This window comes from Alligator sinensis, unplaced genomic scaffold, assembly GCF_000455745.1.
Source record: "Alligator sinensis unplaced genomic scaffold, ASM45574v1 scaffold881_1, whole genome shotgun sequence".
NCBI lineage: Eukaryota > Metazoa > Chordata > Crocodylia > Alligatoridae > Alligator > Alligator sinensis.
The window spans coordinates 240,115-259,272 of NW_005842346.1; the positions used below are offsets into that span (position 1 = coordinate 240,115).

The 19,158-nt window shown below is 42.0% G+C and overlaps 1 protein-coding gene across 1 annotated transcript in view; it reads left to right on the plus strand.

Moving 5' to 3' along the window:
* WDR70 (WD repeat domain 70) overlaps positions 1 to 9,752 on the plus strand; it is a 215,168-nt gene extending 205,416 nt beyond the window's left edge. Inside the window, exon 15 of the mRNA XM_006028943.2 lies at positions 9,271 to 9,752. Within this exon, the coding sequence (XP_006029005.1) occupies positions 9,271 to 9,358 (88 nt within the window). The 3' untranslated portion in view covers positions 9,359 to 9,752. The remainder of the gene's footprint in view (positions 1 to 9,270) is intronic.
* Positions 9,753 to 19,158: the final 9,406 nt, after the last annotated feature.

The following is a 19,158-nucleotide window of genomic DNA, read 5'->3' on the forward strand; positions in this document are numbered from 1 at the left end:
AGGCTGCATGGCAGCCCGCAGGCCGTATGTTGGACAAGCCTGCCTTACACTGTCCCTGCAGCTCTTGCCATCTGCCTTCATAACCAGAGAGATGAGCATATTTGCTCAGCCGCCTGATCCGTCAGAGAGGACTTTCCAGAGAGTAGCTGTCCACTCTGGTCAACAGTCTAGCCCTTTTCTTACTTTTATTTTGGGGTCAGCGCCCCTAGCCTTTCCCTGCCAAGGGGTAACTCACAAGGCAGCGGAGGCTGGGGTTTTAGGCACCCCAGACTCACCGTTCCTGGGGTTTGGCCCTGGTGGCACTTCCTAGGGGCTGCTGTGCCACAAGCAGTCCCACCACAGTGACCCCAAACCCCAGTAGGGTGCAGTTTTTGGTCATACCCAGGACCAATATGTGTGGTACAATATAAAGTATCTACTTTACCTTTCTGTTCTTGATCAGGGTTTGGGTTATATATTTCTGATTCTGAAATGATCATTTGCATAATAAGAAAAGAATAATTTTTTTATAGTAGCTTAGGAAGAGCTAATACATGTTTAACCCTTTTTCACTCCTGGTTTTTAAAGTAACGGTCAACCAAAGAAGTCTCTAGACAGAAGTCTTTGTTGTTCCCTTTCTTTAGTTTTCATAATTCTGTGATTGTGATGAGTAAGTTTAGGGTTCATCTGATCCTGATTCATACTGGTAGGGTTAACAAGTGTGTCGGACTGTCAAGTCATGGTTATATAATAGACATTGGACTTTGAGAATTTTCTTTATAATAAACAATGGGCTCAGAGCCAAGAAAGCTGTGGTTTACCCACACATACTTACTCACAAGTAATACAAGTGATTTCCCCTCATAGTCATACCATTTGCCTGGAGCCAGCTTTATTCTTTTGTGAATGAATCCTATCAGATGAGTAATAATAATTTAGAAGAATTTGACCTATGAACTTCAAATTGAGGTGAAAACATTTGGACTGATACATTCTAGTCTGAAATAGAAGAGGAGAAAGAATATGCTTTAACCTATGCCTCCTACAGTTAGAAGGGGGAAAATTCTTTTTATAAGACCTATCCAGACTGACCATTATGACATTTTAAACTCCTCTACATGAACAGTAAAATGCCTTCATGGAAAGAGGGAAACAAATTCTTGATGTTAAATAGTTGCTCTTTTTATGTAAAATCCACTGAGTAGAAACACAGTAGTTCTGATCTGTATTTTGTAGATTTTTGTAGAAAGTATCATGAGAAAAGGACATTTTATACAAATTCATAAAATCTAAACGACATTTTTCTATGTTCACCATATTTGAAACATACCAATATATAGCTTATAGTCTGCATTTATCTTCTAAAATTGGCATTGCTAATAAAATGGTTTATCAACAATAGCATCTTGACCTGTTCTTAAAAATTGAGGATGTTTTGACAGGAAAACTCTTTGTATTATTAAAATGTTATTTTGCCAAAGCGAAGAATAAATTTTTTAAAATGTCAGTGTTTGAGAACATTTTTAAAAATTAGAAAAACTAATTTATTTGGACTGCTTGTTTGTTCTAAGACACTAGACTGTTTCATTTTCCTTTTTAGGAATATGTAAGTTGATACTGGTATGTTGGAGCAAGACAAAAGTGGTCCATCTCACTTGCTTTCAAGTTACCTGCAGTGGACAGTATTGCATTTTTTTTAAGGCCCTGCCAGCCTGCGCCCCGTGCTCCTGCCTCCCCACTCTGGGCCCTCACCAGCTGTGGGCCCTGTGCTCCCACGCACCCACCCACTCGGTGTCACTGACCTCTGCCTGCCGCCTCCATTTTCCTGCTTTCCTGCCCACCACTGCTGCTTCTCCCCACCTCCCGCCTGCCCGTTGGCAACTCTGGCACCACATGGTTCCTGGCTGCATCACCGGACCATAAGACTTGGCAGGAGCCAGCATGGCCCCCATGATTCTCAGCTGACTCTGTGCGGTGCCAGCCAGGCTGGTTCCTGCTGCATCCTATGGTCTTGGCCATGCAGCTGGGATGTGTTGCCAGAAAGGTGAGGGGGGTGGGAAAGTGGCAGGAGAAGGGCAGTGTGGTGGCAAACAGGAGGGGGAAATGGCAGCAGGCGGGAGCACAGAGCCTGCACCAGTGCCTTGGGGCCAGGAGTGCAGAGCCCAGTCTTGGAGGAGCACTGGTGGGGGCTGTGGGTAATGAAGGAGGGAGAGGGCATGCGTGTGTGTTTGTGTGTGTGTGTGGGGGTGTGTATTCATAGGTCAAATCCAACACACTCATCCCACCATACACATGTACCCACACCCCCCTTGCACTGCCATCCACACAGGCCCCACACACCTTACACAACCCAGCCACCAACCTCTCCCTCCACACATTTTAAGCTATTATACAATCTGCTCTGTGTGCACTACACAAACGCATGTAGATCAGGACAAAAATATTGTTTGAAATAAATTTAATGAATGTAATAGTAGGTGTTTGATTTTTAGAATATAATTTGATATTTTTCTGGTTCTAAGAAGGCAAACCCCCTTGCTTGAAAGGAGTACTTCTGGGGGCAAGGGGAGGGACTTGTGGTGGCAAAGGTTAGGAGTTAGGGGGCAGTATTTCTGGTCCCAAGATGGTGATCAGGGGGCAGGGCACCTGTTAAGGGGTGGGACTACCCTTGTAGCACTTGACAGCTTGCCAAAGCTCTGTAACCAACCCTTTGGCCAAAATAATTGCCCGCCCTTGAGTTAATCGTAGTGAATGAGAATTTTACCATGGACTTGTTGCTGTTGTCTGTGAATATTTTATATTTAAAGTGTTACAATAAACATTCATTAAAACAGAATCCTTTAGAATTAGGGACCGCATTCCCTCTAAGCTGTGTGGCGGCCGTGCAGGCGCGCTCGTGCTGCGCTACCAGGAGCACCTGTGCAGCCACACACCACACAGCTTAGAGGGAACACTGATTAGGGAAACAATTATTAGAGCCTTATGGTCAGATGGAAAGAATGTCTTACTTATGTGGATGGTGCTAAAGAAATGCAGGTCCCCACCAATTTGGGAAACATCATCTGTCTTTTCTCCAACAAGTATTCACCCATTGGGATAACCCCTGCCTATAGCAGCCCAACAGAGCATGTGCCATGGTGCCTGTGACTGGCAATTTTGAAGACTTTTGGTTTAATTTTGGGCCTGACGGAAGGACAAAGGAGACAACAGGAAGCTATAATTCACACTTTTTGCTACTGCTAAGGGAAGCATTTTCAGGAGATACCTTATTGCTTAGTAAAATTGTACCCAATTGGCCCTATAATTTCTTGTCTATCCTTGTTGTTCCCTACCATTTGGAAAGGGAAGGGGGTTAAAAGGAAGGGTTGTAGCATCAAAGGAGAGCATGTGATTTTTTTCCCTCGGAAACCATAATGGTGCATTGTAAAATAAACGATTAACAGAGCTGATAGCTCAACTACCTTCACTTGGAACTTTGGAACATTTTAACAAAACTTTTGCCAATATATTTTGTCCTGTTGAAGTAGAGAGGCCTAGATTTTGACAAGACAGCCTCTGAAGTCCAGAACAGTACTGGCCAAGTGAAAAGTGGGAGGAGGTCTACAATCTGAATAAAAAATCTGATTCTTTTGATCTGAAAATGGATTTTTTGAGACCGTTCCATGTTGTAAGAATTCTTGAATGTTTTTCTTGATTCCAGTATAGAACAAAGATGAATTTCCACAGTTATGACATGCAATTGTTGCACTCCAGGCAGCTTAACGGGAGAGAACTTGTTTGAAGTACTTATATGACCCATTCTGGCAACACACACATATGGTCATTCTCTTCGTTTTGGTTTTAACCTTTATTATTTAGTATGATCTTTAAGGAGTAATGGGAGTACATTTCATTTCAGGAGCATTGTTGTACTGCATTGATAGCTGATATCATCTGATGGTACATAGTACCAGTACATAGTACATAGTAAATGAAAATTTATAACAGTTGAAGAGCAAAAGAGCCCTCAGAAATGAAAACATGGTAAAGCAATAATCCTGTTCTAATAATTTTTCTACAAGTATTAGTCATGTAACAAACTCCTACTACACTGGCAATTTGTAGTGCAGCTATTGAAAGCGATCTCTGCTGATAGTGGAATAACAAAAGCAGATTTTTTTCCTTTGCTTATGTCTTTATAATGGTCAGAATCACACTAAGTGTCCCATGTCACACATTATCTATGCTGTGGAGGTAGAAAAGTTTATACTCCAGCTGAGATGGAAACCAATAAGCCCTTTTATGCTAGTTTTAAAAAACAAGATAGCAAGCAATCATTTGCCTTTTGCAAGCAGTAAGGCAAAAGTCCTCGACTTCAGGAGGGCTGACTTCAATGAACTAAGAAGATTAGTAGGAGAGGCATTGGGATCTTGGAGCTTCAGTGAGATGGGAGTCCAAGACGGGTGGTTGTTCCTCAAGGAGACAATCCTCCGAGCTCAAAGGGAGTCGGTCCCAGGGCTCACCAAGGAGGCGAGGAGTGCTAAAAAAAAAAAAACAAAACCCATGGCTCGGCAAAGGCATCCAGGAGCAAAGGCATCCAGGGATTGCTGACGGCAAAAAAGGAGGTGTACAAACAGTGGAAGGAAGGGGCTATCACCAAGGAAGATTACACCTCCATTGCTCGGGACTGCAGGGAGGCTGTTAGGAAGGCCAAGGCAAAGATGAAGATAGGGCTAGCGACCAGAATTAGGGATAACAAAAAGTCCTTTTTCAAATACATAGGTAGTAAGAAGAAGGCATCAGGTAACGTGGGGCCCCTACAGGACAGGCTTGGCAATCTGGTGATTGAAGCAAACGAAAAAGCTGACCTCTAACGAATTCTTTGCCTTCATATTCCTGGACAGGGACTGGGACATTTCCCCCACTATGATTATGGAAGGACCCAGGGGAGGCACCGCCATGCCTAGGGTCAGGGACGACCTAGTTAGGGAACTTTTGGAGGGGCTGGACGTGTTTAAATCATTAGGTCCAGAAGATCTTCAGCCGAGGGTGCTGAGGGAATTGTTGGGGGTCATAGCAGGGCCCCTGGCACGGCTGTATGAGTGCTCGTGGGGCTTTGGCCAGATACCAGAGGATTGGAAAAGGGCCAATGTGGTCCCCATTTTCAAGAAGGGGAGAAAGGAGGACCCCGGCAACTATAGGCCAGTGAACCTTACCTTGGTCCTTGGGAAGACCTTTGAGAAAATCATCGAGGAGCACATCTGCAAAGGCCCAGCAGGGGAGGTAATGCTCAGGGGCAACCAACATGGGTTCATTGAGGGCAGATCCTGCCTGATTAACTTGGTTTCCTTTTATGATCAGGTCACAAAGTCCCTGGACAAGGGCATAGAGGTAGATGTCGTCTTCCTGGACTTTTAAGAAGGCCTTTGACACTGTTTCCCACCATTTTCTCTCAAAAAAAAAACCTAGGCGACTGCAGCATTGATGACTACACAGTCAGATGGGTGGCAAACTGGCGAGATGGTTGCACCCAGAGACTGGTGGTGGACGGGTCGTTTTCAACCTGGAGGGATGTGGGCAGTGGAGTCCCCCAGGGCTCCGTCCTGGGGCCTGTACTGTTCAACATCTTTATCAGCAATCTGGATGTGGGTGTGGAAAGCACACTGTCCAGATTTGCTGACGACACCAAGTTATGGGGCGAGGTGGGCGCACTCGAGAGGAGGGGCAGAATCCAGCTAGATGTAGACAGGTTACAGAGGTGGGCGGATGAGAATAGGATGGAGTTCAACACAGACAAGTGCAGGGTACTGCATCTAGGCAGAAGGAACCATCAACACACCTATAGGCTGGGGAGCTCCCCTCTTGTTAAAACAGTGGCAGAAAGGGATCTTGGAGTCATTGTGGACTCCAGGATGAACATGAGCCGCCAATGCGAGGAAGCAGTCGGTAAGGCTAACTGCACCTTGTCGTGCATCTACAGATGCATCACAAGCAGGTCTAGAGAGGTGATCCTTCCCCTCTATGCAGCATTGGTCGGGCCACAGTTGGAGTACTGCGTCCAGTTCTGGGCGCCTCACGTCAAAAGGGATGTGGCTAGCATTGAGAGAGTCCAGAGAAGGGCCACTCGCATAATCGGGGGGCAGCAGGCCAGGCCCTACGAAGAGAAGCTGAAGGGCCTGAATCTATTCAGCCTCCACAAGAGAAGGCTGAGAGGGGATCTGGTGGTCATTTACAAACTCAACAGGGGGGACCAGCGAGAATTGGGGGAGGCTCTGTTCCCTCAGGCACCACCAGAGGTTACTAGGAATAACGGCCACAAATTGTTAGAGAGAAGGTTCAGGAGGATATCAGGACATATTACTTTACAGTTAGGGCTGCCAGGGTCTGGAATGGACTCCCAAGGGAGGTGGTGCTCTCTCCTACCTTGGGGGTCTTCAGGAGAAGGCTGGATGGATATTTGGCTGGGGTACTATGACCCCAGCACTTGTTCCTGCCCAGGACAGCGAGTCAGACCTGATTATCTGTTTAGTTCCCTTCCAACCCTAAGCACTATGAAACAGATAGAATTTGATTTTCCAGTTTTCTGTAAAGATTGTTACTGCTCAATGATTTTGCAGTGTTTTGCCTTAGTAGGCTCAGGACATCTTATAAGTTTCAGTGAATGTAAATATTTTGCACCCCAGATGTACAGGATTGTTGACTTTTTTTTAATTAAATCATTTTTTCTTGATGGCTATCTCCATCTGAAACTTCACGAAATGCAGAGATAATAGCTCATCCTAGAACCGCTATGCTTCCTTGACAAGCATAATACTGGCTTGATGTGATACGACATGGCATTCAGATACTGTTTTGTTGAATATATATATAAAAGAAACAAACTCTTAGGCTAGGGACAGACATTACACATAAACCAGTTTAAGTAATCAGAAACTGGTTTAAACCTGAAACAGAACAGATGTTCAGTGCACATAAACCACTTTGAAAATGGCTGAAACTGGTTTGAGATAAACCTGGTTGAATGTAATATCAGACTTAACTGATTTGGGTCAGACTGGTGTATGAAATGTCTGCTCCAGACCTCTTACTGGTTTAAGTTAAACCAGACTCCCCAGCATCCCAGCATGCTCTCTGGGCTAGGCGGGGCTCTGATCCACAGAAGAGCTGGCCCTTCCCCTCTGCTCCCTGGCTGGAGCTCTGGCAGAGACTGCAGGCGATGTGGCATATGGGGCAAAGGCAGATAGGACTGTGTCCTTTTTGAGCTAATCAACAGGTAGCTGGTAATGTCCCTACTTGGAATGTTCCCTTTCTTGGAAAAAGTTGTTTAAGAGCAGCTTGAACTAATGAGAGGGGCTTTGTTTTCTGATGGGGTGTTAAATGCTGATAACAAAGCTGATAAATGCTCTGTTATCAAGAGGGGGAAACCACTCCCTAATCAAAGCATCCTTCTGGGACCTGGCCATGCCCGCCCTCAGCTCAACACTGTAGAATAGAAGGGAGGGCTGCTCTAGCACCACCCTCTTCCCCCCAAGCTTCTAGCCTGAGCCACTGCAGGCATGTGCCTGCATTTCTGGGATGCCTGTACAGTTACAAACCAGCTTAGCCTTGCCAGGTTAGACTAACCTGCAAAGATTGAATCAATTCAGGCTCAGGCTTTTTGAATGTCCCTAGCCTTAAAGTTGGCTAAACTAAGCTTCTGTCAACAATTTTTGGATGTGGGGGAGGAGGAAGGGATTCCATAAATTTCATTTCTTCAACAGCTAACAAAATCCAGTGTTTCAGCCAATAAAGCCTTTGTTCCTGATGAACATGTTGGCTGAAATATTACAATTTTTTACTTTTCTTTGTTTCTTTTTTTGGCTATCAAAGAAGTAACAGTTATACAAAGTAAACATTATGAAACAATCTTCAGAAAATTTAAAATATGTGAATGCTTTCATTATTGTCTCACAGGTGTTTAACTTGATCTAGATGTTGATTTTTTTTTTTTTAAACTATAATTTCCATGCTGCTGAGTATATCTTCTTGACTTTTGCCAATGTAGTTCCTCAGCTGTCCCCCATCTCTGCTCAGGTGATGATGCAGTGAAGTAAAGCTTATCTAGGTGCATGGTTGTTCTGGGACCATACAGCATTGGAGGAGCATGCCAGGAAAGCACCCTTCTGACTTCCCTATACCCTCTGGAGCACCTCTGTAATTCCCCTCCCATGAACTAGAATTTGAAGAGGTGGCTGTGCCAATAGAGAGAACCCTTTACTCAGACAATTTTTGGCCTCTTCTATGCCTCATACTTAAACTGGAGAAATCCTAGGCCATTAACTGTTAAGAGTATTATATACACTGGGGCTGCTTTGGACTCTGCTAAAATGAGAAACAAGTGTGCACTTTGCAGGGTCTGCCAAGTAACAGTTTTAATAGTAGTACTTAGGATTTCACATCCTCAAAATCCTGTTAGTGTCAGCTAATACACTAATATGTTAATGACTATCTTGTCTGCTTTTTGTACTTCGTTGTGTGTTTTAGAAAAAAAATGACTCCAGCATGACAAATTTCAGAAATACTGCTCAAAATTCTAAGATTATTTTTAAACATTAGACTGGAAAAAATGAACTAAGCTGTGATTAAAATGTAAAACAGCAAAGTTGTACTTATATAACCAATTTTATGAGAAGCTGTTGATATTAGTTTATACCATATTTCTTGATTCCTCTTTGAGTGAGTATTAGAATGACAAGCAAGTATGGGTAAATAGGATCAAGCTTCCTTGCAGGGATACAGTATGTTCTCATATGAAGATCATTATATTTATTATGCTACAGTAGTGCTGGATGGAGTCTCTGGAGATGGGTAGTTTTAGCATGCAGAGGCTTAGCCAGAAACCATGCTGCACTCTTTCATTTTCTGGCATCTGTCAAACTATAGTGTATCAAAGATTTTTTTTGTTTGTTTTAAATCATGAAATGTGAAAATTTTTAACTCAGTTTCTCAAATGCTATTTAAATCTCTTTATTTCCTTCTCCTATCTTAATGTTATTCATTGAAATACATATAACAGAGCTGGGTAACAAGCAAACAGTATGTGCAGGAGATAACTACTTATTCATTATTCAGTTGATTTTTTTGCTTTTTGCCTTAAAGTTGCACATGTCTATGGTTTGCTATAATTTTAGTGAGTATTCTTTTAATGATTAAAATGAAAAAATTAAACCCATGACATCTTTTCCTCTTAAGAATCAGAAGAAAGTTGTTCACTTCTGTATAGAAGGAGCTATAATTTAATCATTATTTTATTCCTTCTTAATGTTTTCTTAGGACTCAGCCAAAAACGGTTTTTGCAGAAGTGGAGCAAGAAGAAGATGAAACAGACAACAAACCAGAATGGAAGAAACGTAAAATTTAAATACCTTGGTTTGAAGGAAGATGACACAGGATTTGAGACAAAGTAGAGAGATATTTTTGCTGTGCTCCAAGAGCTTACATTTTTACAAATAAATTCTTGTAATACATTGATCTGCTGTTTGCAACTAAAAGATGATTGTTACACTGAGATGCATTGGAATTGTTAATCTGCATTTTGCAAGAAGGAGGTAATTATATTATATAACAAGTTATCTATCAGTTTCTTAGTTTTATGTTTTGATAGAAAAATATTTGTGCTCATAATGTATAACCAGAAGAGATCATCTGGTTAATCAACGTATTTCCATAAAGATCCTTTTAATTAATGCTACCATTTGAGATGTGATATCATAAGGATTTTAAGTAAGAAAATAAAAGGTCTGTAGTTTCTCAGTCATCTTTTATTCATTTCAATAACACCTAGTATGCTGCACAAAAAATAAGTCATGGATTAACATTTTTTAGGCATACCATTTTAAAATAATTTACAGATGTCAGATTTGTTTAGCTGATGTGCTAGTTTTCTCAAACTTTTTTTGCGTTTACATTTTATTTGAAAGATTTTTCTATTGAATTTGTGCAATCTCACAATTTTTTTAGTAATAAAGATTTTATTTTTAAGTCATATTGAGTAGGACTGCACAATTACATTTTGTTTAAAAATATTGTGCGTTGATTTTCTTTTGCTAATGTTACATGGCTAGAAACATTAAAATAATGTTTGTTCAGGCCTCCAGCCCTATTCCTATGTACTGACAGGCAATAACCCCTTACAGAGAGTATACATATGTTAGGCAGTATACACATACCATTATGCTTATGGTGTTCGTAGGCTGTGTACATACTGGCTGCCAGTTTCTTTCTGAAGGGCGATACTGATCGTTTTAAAACGGTCATTTCATTGTTGAAAGTTTTAGTTCTTAATATTACGTGTCTGTGGTAAATGTTACAAAGAGGAGAAGGAAAGAGATGGGGTGGTCTTTAGTTTTACGTAATTGAAGCCCAGATTCAGCAAAGCACTGGAGCACGTACTTAACCTTAAGCATGTAGTTATGTCATAGAATCATAGAAAATGTGGGTTGGAAGGGACCCCAGGTGGTCATGTAGTCCAACCCCTTGCCAAAAGCAGAACCATCCCCAACTAGATCGTCTCAGCCAAGACTTTGCCTAGCCAGGTTTTAAAAACCTCCAGGGATGGAGATTCCACACAGCCTTTCTGGGTAACCTGTTCCAGTTCTCTACTACGTTCCTGGTGAGAGAGTTTTTCCCAATATCTAACCTAAACTTCTCTTGCTGCAGCTTGAGACTATTGTTCCCATGTCCCATTGAAGTTGAGGTGTTTGATAGTCCTTTGTACTTTGACAGTGATAGCTTGTTATAATTGCTGCTGCTATTGGATCTTTTTGGTACAAAAGCCCTAACTAGGGGTTACAATTGTGATCACTTGTCCAAAATAACATGAATGGGAAAGAGGGAGAAACAGAAAGAAGGGAGCAGGTAACTGCTAGGAATGGAGGTATGAGTGGAAAGCAAACATAGTTGTTAATTAATAGCATCTAACAAATAGCTCCTTGTGATGTTCCCCACAGCTGGTATAATTCTTTAATAAGCAATTAATGTATATTAAAACATTGTATTAATATGATTGTATTATCTCTCTGAACAAGATTATCCAAGATTTAATTAGTCTTCCTGATCTTTAGTTTGAATGCAGGATAACCTACTGATTTTTAACATCACTTGGAAGTGTTCCATGAAGCCAGAATGGGTTACTACAATGTTAGATAGAGCTAGAGGGGAAAGAGACACAATGGAAAATGCTGCTACTGTTCTCTGAGTTGACAGGAATAAAGAAAAGCTAACACAATCTTCTCTTATGTTAGTTTATCAAGTTAGTGGCCCAAATAATATTATTTAAATTAAGTTACTTACAAACTATTATTTTATTCTTTTAGAAATTGCTTGATATTCTATTTTCTAATTTGTATTTCATGAAAATGTATGTTCATTCTTTCATATTTCATTTGGAATGTTTCACTCCGTTTTAAAAGGTCAAATAATTCCTATTTACAATAATTTATTTCATTATCATCATGTGTGGCCTCAGTTTATCAGGGTACAGCTAGGGGAATAATTTAAAACATCTTTTTGCAATCATTATTCAGGTTTTCCAGACAAATATGCTTTAACTGTACTTGCATTCATATTGGTTTTATTTTTCAGAGACTTGAACATCAAATTTACTGGTAAGCATACTGACCAAAAAAGCAAGTTTTAATATAAACAGATTTTACTCTCTTAACCACAAATAAAATATTGGGAATTTGATAGTAAAGAATGATCCATTTGGGGGAAAGAAACAAACTATTGCCAGTCAAAAAAGCTCAAATTTTGAATGGCAAGTTCTTTCAACAACCATTTTAAGTATTCTAGCAGAAAATAAGTTAAATTAGTTGATTTTTTTGTTATTCTTGTAGAAGGTTTGCCTAGATGTGCTCAAGCCAGAAGGTGCCAAATCCAGATTGGTTTTCTCTAATGTATTCCTACCCCAACGGTACTGCAAAATATGTGGCAAAGTCTGGCAGGTAACTGGATGTCTGTCACAAACCTGTTTGTGACATCACAAAGAGAGGAAGTCTTTTGTCTTAAATAAATCAGGTAGTTTGTCATTCATCATTGGTAGTGAGTAGTGATTTCTTGCAATGTGCTGTGAAGCGGTTTTGGATTGATGAAGAGCTTGAGCTTATCAGGAGGTCATCTCACTAGGCATTTATAGATAAGCGAGGGGGAGGGGAGGCACTTCACTTAGTGAGCAGCGCTAATTAAAAGTGCCCAAGCACCATGTGTATCAGCATCCCCACACTGAAAAAATTCATTGAACAAGCTTTACTTTAAAGCACCCCGCCACCATTTTTCAGCACAGGGACATTGATACACATGACTCTGGAGGCTGCTGGAGCGCAATAATTTCTGTGCTCCAACAGACTCAATTAATCGAGTCTGCTCCAACACACTGGATTTACAGCATGTCGGAGCAGTCTTGCTTTGTCTGTAGGAACTGACTCTTTGTAGGCTGCTTTTCCACTCTGCTGGAGTTTAATGATGCCTCTCTTTTGCAGATTTACCTGTTCTCTCTTCAAAAGGCTTCAACAGAGCTAAAATTTTGGAAGTTTCACAGGCTTCACATGGGCATCTGTTTTTCACCTCTACTTGCTTTGCAGTTGTTCATCCCTTGAAGTACATCATTATATTCTTTTAGGAATGATGGGCAGGAGTGAAGTAATATCATAGGTTAAGGATATTGTGATACTATACTGTGTTCAAATTGATGGCTTGCTGCCTAGTCAGGGTTGGTAATTCTGTGGGCATCTGCTTAAATTCTGGGTAATATCTCAGTTCCTGGGTTTCTTATCAACAGTTTGCCTTTGTCCAGTAGCCTCAGGCTGTTGTACAGCACCAACATTTGGTCACATTTCTCCAGTTTAATACTGCTGCTTGTCAGTCTTGCTGGAATTACATTGCAACTGACTTCATAATGTACCTGGAATCAATTTGGCCATTGATTTAAAGCAGGGGCATCAAAGTCAGATCAGTCAGTGGGCCCATATTTCCTGCCTTACAGGTACCTGAAAGCCATGCCCAATAGTTTTTCACCAAGAATTTTAGCCACTCCATTTAGTTCAGTTTACATTTCGCAACACACCATTTTTGTATATCAATAGCAGCTTTCATTATATATCATTTTTAAAATGTTGGATGTATGAAAAATTATTACAAACAGGCTTCCAGATATGTGAAAAAATTGATTTATTTCCAGATAGTATTTGCTAACAGCTCTTACAGAGAAAATGAAGAGAACATAAGATTAATTAAAAAAAAAAAAAGCATATATATATACACTAACATCTCACAAACAGTATTAGTGCTCACAGACATCTGGCATCTCTCCGCTGCAATCAGCTCCTCAATGTTTGGTTCCAAGGCTGGTGCTGCGGCCACTTTCATAATGCTGCTAAGCCTTGAATGTACTTTTGACTTGTTGATGATCATCAGTGAGATCTGTTCACGCACACGCACGGATAACATCCTTGATGCAAAGGTTTTATATTGTTAGATAATTTTCTCCTACATGTTAGTAAAATTTGTGAATTCAAACTATTGAGAACTATCCTTCAGTGCAGTGTTACACTAAAGGTAATTTGTTACACTGAGTCCCATTCACAACTCTGGAAGAACATCTTACACAGGGACAGAGAACAGAGTACTAAAAATGAACTTAATTCCTGGCTCAGTAAGTTGGAGAACCAGTTCTGGAATCGTGCCCAAGATAAGCAATCTTGACTTTTCCAAGCCCTCACCATCTTCAGTCCCAGCACATGGTGTCATAAAACTTGGTCAGAACCTGATTCCACTCCTGCATTCTTGTGCTCAGAGTATTGAGATGTCCCATTATGTCCACAAAGAAGGCACGGTTGTGCAACCATTGTTCTTGCAGTGCAGCTATGGGTTTCTCTTTCTCGCTCATAAATAATGAATATCACATTATAGTTCAAAGAAGAACTTAAAGACAGCCCCACAACTCAGCCAGTGCACTTCAGCATGATATAGTAGTCCATGATGAAGGTCACCTTCCTCCAAGAGCTAGTTTAATTGCTAATGGGTAAGAGCCCTGATTTTGATGAAATTCAGTGTTTTTACCACAACATTTATCACATGATCTAGAGTTTGAACAAAGAGAGCTTCATGATGCAGCATACAGTGAAAAACACAAAGCTAATGGCCTGGATCAACATTCTGCACTTTGCTCTTGAGTTTCATCACAAGAACTCTGCCTTAGCAAAGAGCTTTGAAGAATCAGCTGGTTCTTGAGAGAGGACATAGCTACCTCTCACTGCTTTGTCATGTGATGTACTTGTGTGATGATAGATTGTTGCTTTTTCAACAACTGTTTTAATTTACTTCATGTAGCTTCCTGGTAAACTTGTCATGGCGCCATGGCATGACTCATAATGTCTCTTAATGTTGTAGTGTTTGGAAACAGGCACTGTTTGCTTACAAATCAAACACATGTGTCTTCCATTTGCTTCTCTGAAGAAGAATGAGGGCCTCCATTTCTCTTGAAACATAATGCACTCCTTGTCCACTTTCCTCTTCACAGACATGATATCTGACTTACAGTTAACACAAATATGAGATGTGACACTTGCCACACTTGCTTATTATGCAGCAGATGACTAATAGCATTGTTGCAAACATGGGCATGAGTCTTGTATTTTCAAATTCTTTTTATTCCAATTACCATATTTACACAATGTCACTTCATGCAATTTCAACTCTTCACTCTCAACTGCTTCTTGTCAACAACAACCCACTGCAATAAACCACTTATACACCATGCTTGGCTATTTCTTGAAATGTCCATGACATTCCAGCACTTTTCTTTCTAGAAAGATTTGTTTACATTACTGTGAACTCTCTGGTGTTTTCCTTTCCAGATGCTTTAGCAAGGGAAAGAAGGAGGGATGGAGATAGGAAGAAGTAGAGAAAGATAAAGGGACAAAGACAAGCCACATTTATTGGGAAGTATTACCCAAAGCAAGAGGAGGAAGAAGCTCAGAAGAGAGACAGACAGACAAAGACAAAAAGCACATTCACTGGGAAAGATCTGAATTCTCTTGGCCTAGGTTAACTAGATAAAAGTATATCTGATTTACAGTAGTGAAGAAGATTGAGGTCACCTTCTACTCTTATGTGACATTAAGCTTGTGAAGCATGCTGATAATCCCAAGAGGAAATTTCTGGAAAACATGGCAGACTATATGCTTAACAGCTCTGATCTAAAGAATTGGTACAGATATGAAAGTGGAATAGGTGACAGCCTTCTTCCATGGAGCACATACACTGGGTGTCATTGGATCTGCTAAGGTTGCTACAGATATCCTGCTCTCCATTGGAGATCTCTCCATCCTGACTTACTGCATGTACTGCCTGTTTTATTTTTGCTGAGGTAGATGTGTCAATGGATCATAATGGAATTCTGTTTCAAACACCCCTCGCAGCATTGTCCATAGTCTAGAAATTTTCCACTGTTGCTGATGGTGACAATGAACATGGACAATGATAGTGGTCCCCACATCTCAAAAGGGATGTAGTAGAATTTAAAAAAATAAAAGGGCAACCAAAGTGATCGGGGTACGGAGCAGTTGCCATACCAAAAGAGACAAAAAGGGCCAGGACTCTTTAGGTTGGAAATGAAAAGGCTGAGTGGGGTGGAGGGTAGATACGATAGTGGTCTATAAAATAATGAAAGGTGTGGATCAAGTGAACAGGAAAGTGCTGTTTCCCAAGTCCCAGAACACTAGAGCTGAGAGGCACTTACCAAAATTAGTTAGTGACAAGTTGACAAGTTTCACACTAACAAGAGAAAGTACTTTTTTATGCAATGCATAATTAACTTACAGTATTCATTGCCACAGGCTGTTGTGGAGGCAGATAGAATAGCCAGGCTCAAAAAGAGACTGGGTAAGTTCATTGATGACTTTGTTAATGACTGTTGAACAGAATGGTTGGACATGTTTCCTCTGGGATTGCCAACTCAATAAATGGTGGATGTCAGGGAGTTTTTTGAATTGGGGATAAATCACTCGAGATACCCAGTTCAGTGCTGTCCCACTATCACAGTAGTTCTCAACCATTTGGCCTCACTGCCCAAATGAGTGGCCCATGGCTGGTCAATGAGCCAGATCCAGCCTCAAGCACCAGGATCAGGCCAAAGTGTTGCACTACCCCCTCCCTACCATGCCTGCCATTATTGGGCCCTGGGGGTCTGGCACAGCCCCCTCTTGTGCCATGCACTGGGATAGGACCCTGGGGGTTTGCCAAATTGAGATCTGCCAAATGTCCCAAGTGCAGGACTTTGCACTTGTCCTTCTTGAATCTCATCTGATTGAATGCGGACCTTTTTTCCACCCCCATGTGCCCGGATTGCTTCCTGGGGGCCTGGCACTGCCCGTCCCACCCCTACACACTGGGATTAGGCCCTGGCAGTAGGAGTGCCTGGCACTACTACTTCCTGGCTTCCTGCACTGGGACTGGGATCTGGAGCCTAGTGCTACCAGTGCCTAGCCCTTTGCACTGGGATGGGGCTCCCCATGGGTCTGGAAAGTTGCCGTTGCTCCCTGACTACCAAATTTCATGACCTGTGGGGAGCTCCAGAAGCCAAATTACACAGCACCATGGGCTGGATTTGGCCCGCAGGCCAGGGGTTGAGAATCTGTGCTCTATAGCATCCATTTTTGCCACTGTCACAGACAGAATACTGAGCTAGATGAACTATTGGTCTGAACCAGTATGGCACTTTTTATATTGTTATGTAATCCATTTTCTTCTGGATTTCAAGTTTCCAGTTTATTATAGAGATATCATTAGATTTGTATTAGTAAGGCCACATACACAACTAATCACCAGTAGTAAAGTGCATATAATTGTACCTCCATAAGATAAGACCAGTCCTTCCTCTGTCTTCTCCAAACTAAATAGCCCTAGTTCTTTTAGCCTGCCCTCATGAGTCTTGCTTCCCAGGCCTCTAATCATTTTTGTTTCTCTGTCTGGGACTCTCTCTATTCTGTACATGTCCTTCATGAAGTGCAGGGACCAAAACTGGACACAGTACTACAGTTGAGGCTTCACCAGTGTTGAATAGATTTGCAAGTGACACTCCTGTTGATAGAACCCGGTACACTGTTGGGTTTTTTTTTTGCAATGAGAGCACACTAAAGCTCTTATTCAGCTTATGGTCCATAACCCCCTGGTCCTTCTCTGCAGTACTGCAAGCCAGACTGTCATTTCCCAGTCTGTATTTGTACATGCAAGACTTTGCACTTGTCCTTATTGAATCTCATCGTATTAATTTGAGAGCATTTTTCTAGCTTATGTATGTCATTTTGGATCCTAGCCCTGCCCTCCAGAGTGTTTGCAACTCCCCCACCTTGGTGCTATCTGCAAATTTGCTAAGCATGCACTTCATTTAATTGTCCAAATCATTAATGAAGATATTGAACAGTATAAGACCCAGGACAGACTCCTGGGAAACTTCACTTGATACCTCTTCGTAATTAGACAGTGAGCCATTGATGACTGCTCATTGATCATGAAGATCTAACCAGTTTTGTATCCACATTACACTTCTTTTGTCTAGTCTGTATTTCTTTAGCTTGTTAATAAAACTGTCTTGGGAGACTGTTTTAAAACCTTCTTAAAATCAAGATGTATCCTGTCTGCTGCTATTTCCTTATCCATAGAGCATGTCACCTTATTATCATGGAAGGAAATCAGGTTGGTCAGGCATGACTTGCTCTTCATGAATCCATGTTGGCTGTTCCTGATCACCTTGTTCTCCTCTAAGTGCTTCACAATAGATTCCATGAAGACCTGCTACATGTAGTTTCCAGGCTGATCTGTGATCTGTAATTCCCCAGATCCTCCTTCCATTTCTTAAAAGTGGACACTATATTTGCACTTTTCCAATCATCTGGGACTTCTCCCAGCCTCCCTGAGTTCTCAAATGGGGATTGCTAATGACCCTGACATTACCTCAGCCAATTCCTGTAGTATCATATGGTTAGGGTGACCACAATGTCCCAGACTGGCTGGGACAGTCCCAGCTTATGGAGGCTGTCTCAACATCATGGCCTTTGGAGAAAATTGAAGCAAAAATCCCAGATTGGTGTGAACCCGCCCACATGTGCCCGGCTCCTGACTCAGGTGAGGGATGACACGAGCTGAGCTCATGTGGGCAGGTTTGTGCCAACCTGGGATTTTTTGCTTCAATTTTCTCTAGGGAGCCCAGCCAATGGGCCGCTCTCTTGTCTAGACTCTACTGGGCTGTGAGCAGAGTTGCACAGTAGAGTTGGAGAAGGGGTGGGGTCATATACATGTGTGTGTGCACATGCTGCAGTGTCCTGCCCAGCCCTTCTGGAAGCCATGGGGAAGGGGGAGGAGTGTGCGTGTGTGCACACACTGCTGTCCTGCCCAGCCCTGCTCCTGGGAGCCACAGGGTCAGGGGAGGTGGTGTGCGCATGCTGGCACACCCTGGCATTCCCCCCCATCCTGGATTTCTCTCAAATGGTCATCCTACATATGGTGTATCCCATCTAGCCTCGCCAATTAAAAGCATCTAGCTTCTCTGAGTAATCCCTAACCTGCCCTGCCATTATTCTAGACTGTCTGTTCCCTATCTTTGTTGCCAGCTGACAGCAAGTCAAGAAGAGCTTCTCTTCTGGTTGGTCTCTCCACTGCCATATGTATCAAAAAGGTATCGCTTACATTAACTGGGAATCTTTGGTTAATTGTTTAAAGGAGGCCTGCTCCACCTCCTCCTGATTTGGTTGCCTGTAGTAGATATCTACCATGACATCACTCCTGTTCCTCTCCCATCTGACCTTTACCCAGACACTTTCACCCGGCCTACTTTCCACTTTATACTGCACTTCAGAGCACATCTCTCTACAGAAGAGCATCTGCATCTCTCTACAGAAGAGCCACGTGGATGATTAGAGGACAGGAGGGCAGGCCTTATGAGGAGAGGCTGAGAGACATGGCACTCTTCAGCCTGGAGAAGCATAGGCTCAGGGGTGTCTTGGTGGCAGCCTGTAAGTGTATAAGGGGTGTGTACCAGAACTGGGAGAACATCTGTTCACCAGTGCACCCCACAGGAAGACTAGGTCCAATGGTCACATACTATTGGAAGCCCGTTTTAGGCTGGACATAAAGAAAAACGTCTTTACTGTCCAAGTCCCCGGG